This window comes from Diorhabda carinulata, chromosome 8 (assembly GCF_026250575.1).
Source record: "Diorhabda carinulata isolate Delta chromosome 8, icDioCari1.1, whole genome shotgun sequence".
In the NCBI taxonomy this organism is placed as follows: Eukaryota; Metazoa; Arthropoda; class Insecta; order Coleoptera; family Chrysomelidae; genus Diorhabda; species Diorhabda carinulata.
This window is the reverse complement of record NC_079467.1, coordinates 20,637,063-20,649,089: the sequence shown is the minus strand read 5'-3', so window position 1 is coordinate 20,649,089 and position 12,027 is coordinate 20,637,063. Positions and strand designations below refer to the sequence as shown.

Genomic DNA, 12,027 nt, shown 5'->3' with positions numbered 1-12,027 from the left:
AGATCCTAAAGAATAGTGCAGTCTCCGTACACAATTTCAAACTTCTCTTCCCTTTGCGCAGGCGTATTGCCTGCTATTTAATGAGATCTTAGTACAAAATGTTTTCCATTTTCAGAAAAATCACAAAGAGTCACTTATACAATTGTCAAACAGGAGTTAAGCGTCGCAAATTGTTTCAATTCCAGTGGAAAAATCTCAAAAAATACAGATGGAATTTTGATACAACTTAATGAAAATCAATAATTGTGTCAATTAATCTGGTATGTTTCGTTTATTGGAAAATACACGATCTTACACCATATCATTTCACTAATTACGAATTACTAGTACATTGGTTAAGATAAATTAAAATCAAAAATTTTCACTTCATCAAAAATAATCTTTTTAGAAATGAAGGCACTTTAACCCATTTGAAGAAATGGTCATAGTTGACCCTTCGTAAATTTTTATCTATGCCGTGAGTCTCGTGTATAATATGGCCTTAAAATAAATGTCTGGTACGTAATTTTTGGCATTAATTCCTTGATGCCCCACGAATTACCAAATTACCATAAAAGTTGAAGTTATAAGTAATTTTTATAAAGAGAAAACTTTTCATTGAGATACAATCATTGATGTAACGATGTGAATTTCCATGATTGGCACCAAGTCCATAGTATAATGCTTTTATTTTCAATGTTCGGAGAGATGTGATATTTCTCGTAAGATCTCAAGGTTTTAAAAGTTTCCAGGAGCTCTTCAATCCATTTAATTTTTCAGAACACTTTTGAAAATCAGAAAATATGTTAGCAAAATCATGATCAATCTAATATATTCGAATGGCAGCAGGATTGAACTTTGGTTATAAACGTTTCTTGCAAATTTTAATATTGAGGTTTCATTGGTGCAAAGTAATTCTATTCAATATCTGTTGTGCTTTTGAGACTATATCCAACTACGATATCAAAAAGATTTATAAGTTGTTTTGCTGTTTTATTGATTGATAAAGTGCAATCTCATGATGGCGAATAAATCCTTTGATTTTGCAGCCCCATGTTTAACAGAACTATCTCGAAAAACTAACTCAATACGACACAAGAGTATATTATTAATGAGAAAATAATTGAGAATGAAAAGTCCTAGTAAAATGATAATGCCGTCATAAAAAATCAAAACAAACAAATCTAGTTTTTGAAACTTATAATTATAATTTCTGAGAGAGAAGGCACTTTCCAGTAAATATGCCCACAAATTATTGCGGAATGTGGGAAATGATGATATCGATTTGATTTCAATTGGCAAGTGATTGTGCATTTTCTTTGCATTGTAAAATATTAAACTCTTAACTAATAAGGAAGGAAGAGTCAGAATTTTTAATCTTTTAGAGATGTTCAGTGTGCCCTGCAGCTTAGTCCGCGTAAATATCTAACAGCTCACTTTTGTAGTTTGAAGATTCCCTCAAATTGAGGCGCGCCAAAAGGGAAGGGCATATGTAACTCCCATTTCAAGGAATTGTCCACAACAAGCTCTGAGAATTTCAAAGATTCAATGACGTCAATGGTGTTATTTAATAAAAAAAGCTGCAATGTATTTTTATATGATAAAACTTTAGTTTTAGAAACGTTGAGACAGAGAAGATTAGAATCGCACCATAATTTTATGGTGATTAGGTCACTAGATATAGTCTTATGAACGTAATGTGCGAGAGAGAGAAAGAAGCAATTAATCTTATGGAATAAATAGTAAACATTGAGATTCAAAGTGAAATTTTAGTCACAGGTTTGAATTAACAGAAAAATACTATATATATAAAAAATTATTTTCATTAAAAATATAATAAAGGCTGTAAAAAAATCATATATCTTGCATTCAAATGTTTTCGTATAACTTCACATATTTTCACGTATTTATGAATCACTCAGCAGATAAATATTACAAACAATAATTTAGTATGAATAAAGTCACTGAAATTCTATTTTTTATTTCTGGCGGCTCAAATACAATTCAATTTATTCCATATATGTACATATGCATGATTTGTTTACATATTTCAATATCTTATTTATTTAAAAAGGAATTAAATGAGAACCACGTAACTATAAACTTTATCAAAGTCATGGCACATAGAAATGTGAAAAAGTTGTCCATCGTCTTTCGCTAACATCCATGCATTTCAACTTTACTCTGTTACACACTTCGATTCAAGTAAAATGCTATGCGTTATTAGAGACTGTCCGTTAAATCGATAACTGTTATTTTGGAACGATTTTCAAACGTTGCTTCATCATTGGTATTATTAGACAGCCAGATGAGCCAGTCCATTTGTAACGAAACCAATACTATGGCGCACACTTTCGACCCAGTTTTTCTCATTCGAACACAATGGTGCGATGAGTCATTTTGATGCGCACAATTTTTTTGTCCGATTTTCAGGAGTCGAATTATTTTTTTTAAACAAAGAAAATGGATATTGTATGTATTTAATTTATGTGTTTCCCCACTGTAAGCTGCGTTATTTGTAATTGAACAAATGTTACTGGTGTATAGGAAATTGATTTCTATTTATCTCACATCTTCCATGACGATGATCAAACAAATTTTTATTGTTTATTACATTAGGAACTGGAAGCAGCTTTTTTTATTTAAATTGTTTTTGCTGCATTCATTACTCACAAATTTACATGTAAAAGCAGCAAATATATAATTAAAAAGGAACACTTTATGAGAAGCCAGCTCAAAACAGAAGAATCTTCCAGCAAGAGTACAAAACAATTAGTCATTGAAACTTGTTTAACTTCTGCTCAAGGAAGGCGTTGACCTGATAGTACAGTTTTCATAAAGTCAAGGAGATCTAGGCAGCTATTCACATGAAGAGCTTGCGGCCTATATGAAAAATTGGATAGGAACTGGTTCTTCAATAATTTTTCAAGATACTTCTTATTCCCTTGTAATTAATTCCAATTCATTTCGTTCTCTCATATACTCACTAAATTTTGTTATAGATATCTCAAAGAAACGGGTGATTTTCGTATAAATGGATCTATATGTAGTCCACCAAAATTATTTATTAAAGTTGAATTGTCAACACAAATAAAATATGTAAAAACTTTTTGAACAGCAACAACAAATACTGTTTTATGCTGAATGTCAACATCTAAACTTATCTTTATACACTCAAAATGTATCAACAATTTTCTACTATTTTATTTGGTCCTTCCTGTATTAAATCATTTTTCCTTTGAATAGTTGGTTTTGACGTTAAATCTTTTCTGTTTCTGTCTCATCTCGTTCGCAAGATAGAATATGATGAACAGATGGAATAAATATTCAATGAATTTTATCATAAAATAAACTTTACGAATTGAGTGAATCATTCATTCTAACTAATGTTTGTCTTTTATCGATTTCCATGGTTCAAGCTCAACTTGTCTTATCTTTCAATTATTCACATTTTTTAAAATTTGATTCTATTCATCTTGAGGTAGGTAAAACCTCACATTCAACGAACAATTAACAAAAATCTAAACCACAATGTTTCTGTCACAATCGACGTTTCATAATAAAAGTCTGACCCACCTCTATATTCGCTAGTGGGGAACTAGACTCCGTCAGGTTTACAACTTCCAACCCAACTGACTCCAATTTCTCAGTCACGAACTGACTATAGCCTCACGCAAGGTTCTCGCGTACAGCTACGAAAAATTATACGAAATCGAGAGCGCTTGAAAGTTTTCTGCAAAAGGAAGTTTTTGGTTTTATTGGATCAAGGATTTACAGTGCTTTTGTGGATTTTTTTTGGAAATTGTGAGTGAGAAAATTTTGTGAAAATGGAAGTGGAAAGAATTTTGGTTATTTTGTGCCTATGTTTTCTTTTTGGAAGTACCGTTAGCAAAAAAGGTATTGTCAAAAATATAATTCAATATTTAATTTACTACATATTTTCTAACATACAAAATCCTTTATTTTCGTTTTAAAATGCTTTTTAATTGAAAAAAAAAAATACATTTTGGGAACGGTTTCCTTTAATTTGCTGGATTTTTTTCGAAAATTTAGGATATGATATCTTTTGAAAATTTTTTCAATCAATTTCAAATAAATTTGATCCCCCGCATATTTCAAATGATAAAAATATATATTTAATTAAATAAATAGATTCTGACGAAAATATGGAAAATCTTGTTTTAATGTAGGTGCATTCAAGTAAAATAAAGGCGGATATATACGAAAATTTGTTTTAATATATATTGAAAATGAGCTGAGTAAATATTTGATATTTTGAAATTTGAAGTTTTAGATATAAAATTATGAGGAAGTTCATTAAACACAACTGTGTTCGAAACTAATATTCTATAGTTAAAAAAAATAATCAACTGATTGCGGTTTGATATAATCCATGGTATCTACTCTAAGATAATAATTAGGTAAAATTATAACAATTACGAGATAAATATCGTGATTACTTCAATTTCTGTAGAAGAATAACGTTATTAACTGCTAGTTATTTTTATTACTACTGGACCCAATATTATAAACAAGAAAAGTTGAGTTAAATATTCAGTATTGAGAATTATTTATTATTAGAAAACTCTTTTGACAAGTTCACACAAGTGAATGTGGAAAAATTTATTGGATCATCAAAGTCACGTAGATTCTTCAAAAAGAGCAACTGGAAATCATTAGAATTTTCATATACCTATTCGAAGTATTCAGATTGTATTATGTGAAGTTATAGAGGTACAGCTCTGGAACTTCCATAATTATATTTAAAAAATCATAGAATAATTCTTGTTGCGGAATAAAACGCATATTAATGAGTATGAACCAAGGTTCCTGCACCTTACTTTGGAATCCTACAGAATATATTATGAAACACACGGAATTTATAAAATTGAAAATCTTGTAGAAATTAACTTTCAGTTGACATAATTGTTTTAGACATCATTGTTTGGTCTTTGAAATGGATTATAATTTTTTTTCTATGATAAATTTGTAAATTCAATAGCTGCATCATTAAGCCAAATGTGATCACTCAATTGGGCGGAGAATTATCTAGTAATTAATTGACTTACCATATCTAAATTTCAAGTAGGTACAGAAAAATATAAATACGTGCTATTGTATATATCTAAATATGTTCAAAAACTCTGATTTTCGGATTTTCCACTTTATATTTATATTTTTTGTCTGAGAAAAAACAACTCAATTGATTTTATTCTTGCTTTGATATTCATGATGTTGATGATCTATCGATTAATAATAAATAAGCAAATTATCAGTGTCAATATCATATTTTGATAAAGACTTAAAGTAGTCGAAACGTCAAACTTTTTATCTATCTTCCAAAAATTATTTAAAAAAACTAATTTCATCATTTGTTGGATAACGCTAATCAGGCGTATTTTCAATTTATATCTAATTTTTCGTATCAACTACACCACTACAACTAGTATTGAATTTATGCTTTTTTCTCTCATTAGTCGGGATAGACTTGCTATTTATCTAGAATATCCATAATTTACAACTACTCTCTATATTAATTTGTCTATGATGAAAATTTTCTTGGAACGAGTTTAAGTCACTTAAAAACTTTCAATAAACTAGAAATTTGTATACGTGTGAAATGCAGGGGACCTGGATCGTCAGTTTATCAAACAAAGATATTAATGATCATGAAAATATTATAAACAATATTCTAACAAATGATATCCTTTGAATGTCGAAACCTTGAATACTTCTAGAGTAACATTATAAAGTAATAAATACAAAAAGAATAGTTTGGAAAAAGAAACTGTGGCTTTACTATTTGAAATATATATCCATATTACTGTTTATTGGAATATTTTTGTAAAGAAGCTTGGCTAGGACTATAGAAAAGTGAACGCTGTGTTGAATTTTTCTCCAAAGTTAACTCATGTGCGTCTTATTGAAATAGATTTATATAATTAATCGTCATAAATTTTCGAAATTGCTGTAGAAATGATTAAAGGCAATATAATTTTTGCTAAAAACGGTTTGTCAGTTTCTAATACTTTGATTCATATATCTGATCGGGTTCGGCATTTGAACATTGGATTGGAGTTGAGAATTACTCATTATTCTCAATTATTTCCAACGTTAAATAAGAAAAAGATTTTATAAATATCCATTTTAACGATTCGACACACTGATGTTCAAAGAACACATTCTAAATCTCAAATGACTATAAAAAATTCACTAATTGCACACAAGTCAGTGTGTCAAGTTTGTCAAAGAATTATCTTCGAAAAACATGGTTATACATTGAAAATTATTTGAAATGTTTTTATTGAAGAAAAGTTATAATATTCAGTGTAACTAAATTAAAGTCAAGACCCGCATCTGGATATCTTAATTGGTACAAAAGCTGTAAACCGTTTGATGAAACGTTAAAAGTTTTCTTGTCTTTGTGTGTTCTTTCAATGCATAATTTAATTTAAAAATAGAATTTAGAGCATTTGTATTTATTATACTTTCAGATTCTTGTCTGTTCGGACTACATTTTGATACATTCCATTTTCTTCAGCCCGTTGAAAATAAGGAACATATGGAACTGTAACTTTCATTTTGTAATGAAATCCGTTCATCAAGTACTAACTTTAAGCTGTTTTAAATTAAACGACGTTGAAAGTAAATTAATAGCTTCACAGAGACATGACAATAATTATTATGTATTTTCAACTTAACTTTTGTTTATTATTAGTAATTATTTGTTGTACTCACTTATTCATTTATTGATTATAAATTATATAAACAATGGTAAACAATTCCATATTCACTGAATTCACCCTAATATCGTTATATTGATGATCATTCTTACTGATCGCTCGATCTAAATAATTTCTAATGAGGTAACACATATTGAATATTTTCTATTTCAATTGAGGAAATGTTAAAGACAAATGTCTTTATCGTGTCCCGCTTGAAGCAAAAATTGACGTGAATCAAGATTTCCTAAAATTGTAATCAATACTTCCAAAAACCAAATTAGACTATTTATTTTGGCCTAGTTTGTATACCTCTTGATGAAAAATGAATAAATGAACAAATGAAAATTAGTACTGGCAAAATGTAAAAATATTCAGTCTCTATTTCAGCGGCCGCGTTAGAAAAGTGTATACCCTTAAATTTGTGTAGGGTTACACAGGTAGCATTTTTGTGAGCATAATAGGTTAATCCCACCTGTCAGTTGAGAACACTCGTTTTCTACGCTAGATAACGGACTATTTCTTTTCTTTCAAGCTTTCAACGTTTTAATGTCAGCTTCGTGAATAGGTAGATAAGTAAAGTTTACTTATCAACTGTGGAACAATTTGTATATAAAAAATAATGATACAGGCTTTGGATGTATTTAAAAGAAACATCCGCACAATATATTTTTCTCTTCCTACACTTCAGCGATTCGTAAAGTACACAGAAATTTATAAATATTAAACCAGATGATTTCCAAAACTTGCTAGCAAGATTCAGGTTGTAAATTAATTTTATTTAGCATGAAATACTCTATGTTGTTGTTTCAATTGTATCTGTATCAAGTACCCTAATAAGGACAAGCAGTAAACCCGTTCCAACAGTCTGTTATCACAGCCCCTGAGGTTATGTTCACAGTAGCTGGAAATTGAACAAAAGATTAACATTAAGTTTTGTTATAAGTAGAAAAAAAAAACGAAGAAACTCAAATATTTTAAAATTGGACAATCGTGATAATGTAGTAAAGTTGAAAATGGTTTACAAGTAATATTTTGTAGCAAACTGATTCAGTTAATGAGGAGTAATCGTCCTTATACTACAAAATTAATTGAAAATGACTATTCTAGAACTGAATTTGATATCTAGTACGGGTCCGAGCGAAATAGAAAATTTGCAAAGGGGACGAGTGAGTTCCAAAGTCAATGATGATACGCCTCGTTATATAGATGCCCGATAATCAATCTACTTACATTGTTTTCTTCGTTTCTGGGGTTAAACTCAAAAATTTACAAGGTACTGAAATGTTTGAAAAATGATAAGACTGGATACTTTTCTATTCATAATGACAAAGTTCCGAGCTACGTTGCTTATAATTCGTTATTCTATCCAGATCAGCATTATGTATCTTATGACTTTATTCGAAAATATAAAACATGCCATGAAGGAAATATGCTGCATTTAGCTACAGTTGTGTCAATTGAAGTCTTATATTTTCGTGAGTAAACGTCTTCTTTATTTCATATGTTCGTAGTCAAAAGAAAATTAATCAAATTCAATAAGTAGGGTATCTAAGTAAAATTAATCTTTTATATGACTTATATTAAGTTTCAAACATAAAAGATTTGATATCAAGCTTCAAAAGTAACTGTATTTTTGTGAAAAAAAAGATTTCTTTTCACGTGAAAATTATAGTGCTCATTTCAATTAATTATTGTGAGATTTTTGATGAAAATAAAAAGATACGAATGGAAAATACTTTCACTCACAAACAACGGAACAATGTGAAGAAAATGATGTAAAACCTACGATAGAAAATGAGAGTTTAACGGATGCGAAATGAGCACCGAGGAAGTTATACGCAGTTATACCCCACAAAGAAGATGTCACCGACAAAAACATCACTAAAATTCTCAAAATAATTTCGGATTACCGTAAAGTAAAGCTGATTGATTTAGCCGAAGCCCTAAAGAGATCAAAAGAACGTGCTGGACATATCGTGAATGAATATTTGGATATAAGAAACTGTTCAATGTTGGTGCTGCGCGAGCTCTCAATTTACCAAAAACAACAACGAATTAATCTGACCGGTGTTTGGAGTTTTTCTGTAATAAATCCGAATGCAACAATGGATTAAACAAAGCTCTATCATTTCACACCGGAGTCCAATCCACCATATTCTCCAGATCTCTATGCACGCTGAACAGGTCCAAAATTTAAGCCTACTTTGAGACTAAACCTAAATCGTACTATTAAAATGTTATGGTATGACCGCTATAATCGTTGTATAGGCAACGTAATAAAATAAAATATTTTCAGAAAATATTTTTCCAATGCTAGCTTACGAACTTGTAAATATCTGATTAGTTGAACAAAATAATACAAAAAAAGAAATAATACGGAAGATTGATTATTGATATTGATTGGAAGAAATAATAATAAATAATATAAATATGTTCATATTGATAAGAATAAAAATAAAATTCTCATAAGGGTGAGTGATATTGAGATAAGAGAGAAAAAGAAACCATTTTGGAGGATCAATAAGAGAGGAGCAGCTGTGTTTGTTAAATATTAAAAGCTAAACTGAGAATCGTTCTAGTCTAAGAAAAAAATGAAAAGCTTTACCAGAAAAAAGAAGAAATGGAATAAATAATTTTTTTTACATATAATTCTACTATTTTTATTTTGTTATAATTTGGTTATAATTATTTAATAATAAAAAAAGAAAATTGCATTACAGTACATTTTCTATTCGCTTACTTTGAAAATACATCATTCCAAATAACTGAGAGAAAAGTACAAATTTGTCTTATTTGAATATACACTGATCTAATTCTACATTATTCATATGTGGGTCACCATTTTATGAAATTATTTCAATCGACGCGGTGACATAAACCTTCCAAAACGTTAAAATAAAAATTGTTTTTTGTAATTGACTTCCGGTCTGTCCTCGTTTTATTGGTAATAAGCCAAATGATCTATGGGAATTAGACACTTTGAAATCATTCCAAGTAGTATTAAAAACAAATTTTGAATATCTGGGACACAACATTCATTTAGTTAGTCACAATTATTTTCAGTGATCTAATAATATCAACAAATGACGTGTAAATATAAGTTGAAACTCTCAAAAATGTTGTAGAAATCAGTTTTCTTGTGTACTTCTAAATTTTTGTCCCCGGCTTAAGTCTCTCAGAAAGTGGTATTCAGGCAGTGTAGTTTGTCAGCTCCTTCAGGACACATACGAGGATTATATATTATTCATAGTAGTTTTCTTCGGTACACTTAATATTTAGATTTGATTTTATTTGTGTATTTATTTCTGTATTTGTTTCTTAGTTTTTTACAAGCTTTTGTCCACAAAGGTTAAACAATTTTTTGACACAAACCATTCTCTCTGTCTCCCTATAACATACTTTCATAAGTTATTCACTAATGTCAATGTTGCGTTTGCGACTAATCGTTGACTTAAACATTAAATAATTTGCCCTCAAAGTTGACGGTGCATATTTTGCAGCTTGATTAACCAAATAACTCAATAATATTTCTTGAGACCATGATATGATTATAACGAATTACCCATTAACACAGATATTTAAAATTTAAATTTAAATCTTCAAGGTTATGGTAACTTTGGTTTATAAATGAGATGTTTTCGTCTATATAATATTTGCCAGTCATAATAGTTAATGAATAATGACATAGATAAAGACTTGAAAGGAACAAAATATGTCTTGACAGGATCTAAAGTAAAGCTGCAGCTTAATTTTGCGAGCACAAATTAATCGGTTTCTATCCTAGGGATAAAATGGCTAATTTTGGTTTGATTGATAGGCATTTTCATAAACAAAACTTCAATTTGCAAAACTAATTTCACAACAAAGTGATTTATATAACAACAAATAGCATCGTGGATGATAAATACATAATATTTTAAAAAATATTAGGAATGATCAACCTAGACAATTTTTTCTATATAAATGCCTGTATAACTATCGAAAGGGAAAAATATTTTTTATTCATGCAAATTTGTGAATGACTATTATGCTTCCTAATTATTTTGTTGGATATTAAAAATATAAAAACTTCAACTTTATGTGAATCGAGTTCACTTGTTTACAGTTAACATAAAATTCCCCGCGAACTGCTGAAAAAACGTGTTGTTTATAGGATGAGGGATCATTCAATATTTTACAGGTTGTGGGATTCGAAATATAGAGAGTAGTTCGATTCCAAATTGACATCTTCTGTTCTTTTATACCACTCGTGGTGGCCAATAAAGTTTTTTTTCAAAGGTTATTAGAATTTGACCTAAAATATTATGGTTTCTCGTATAGACATTATACGAGTTAGCTACTTTAATTGATTCAACACACGTCCAATTAAGAACATCATTTATTACATGAATTGCATTCAAAACTCATCAAAACGTTTTCTCAAATAAAACCCTACGCAACTGTTTCAAGTGCGATTAAACGTGCAATTCAATTATCAGTCAGCTCGTTATTTCCTTTTTAGTCGATAGAAGAAGAAAATAATGAGTTTTTTCATGTCTTCTAACTATAAAATCGATTTTAATTAAGCGTAATGGTGAATTTATCTGTTTTCCCTTTACCAAGTAGATTAATATTATGTAAAACTTACAGTTCCTAGTATTGAATTTTAGGGATATTTACCAAAACAAATCAGCTCCACTTTTCCAAAAAAAAAATTATTTTGAGCTACTTTTCTTTCGCTAATATTAACTAAAAACTATAAAAACTTCTTCTTCATTGAGACAAAAAATGGTGAAAGTGAAGTGAAGAACTAAAATGTTGGCCTGCCGACATCCCATCCGCAACGCTTGATCAGACATACAAATTAATACGACTTGCGGTGTATGTGCTTGCAATCATGCATTCATGAACTGGTCCAGAAAATGTAACGACCTCAACTTACAATAACAAAGGGACAGCCTCAATTTGATAAAAACGAAAAGAGTAATTTCAGTTTTTCTTGGTAAATTGCTATTTAGAAAAGAAAATATTGGTAGCGCGAAGAATTTTCACAGTTTCCTAACTTATCGCAAATAGAGTGCCTTGATGAAGATATTTAGACATACTTTTGATTGCCCTTCATAATGATTTTAATATCAGATTTGAAGATAATCTGTAAATTGAAGTACGACTATGAATCATAAATCCATTTAATGAACCGGAAGTGGAGGATGTGATATTACAAGAAGAGCTACTCAAGCTTAGCAATAATGAGGAGCTGATAGTGACATTTAAAAGAGGGTATCAAAAATTTTGGCAGCAGCTATAAACACCCGAAAAATATCCCTGGATTCTAGGACTCATA

General features: G+C 29.6%; 1 protein-coding gene across 2 annotated transcripts in view; it reads left to right on the top strand.

Moving 5' to 3' along the window:
* Positions 1-3,568: 3,568 nt before the first annotated feature.
* Positions 3,569-12,027, top strand: part of LOC130897043 (protein amalgam-like) — a 66,453-nt gene continuing 57,994 nt past the window's right edge. For both annotated transcript variants that reach the window (XM_057805543.1, XM_057805541.1), the window contains exon 1: positions 3,569-3,876. In XM_057805543.1, coding sequence (XP_057661526.1) covers positions 3,807-3,876 — 70 coding nt within the window. In that variant the 5' untranslated portion in view covers positions 3,569-3,806. The remainder of the gene's footprint in view (positions 3,877-12,027) is intronic.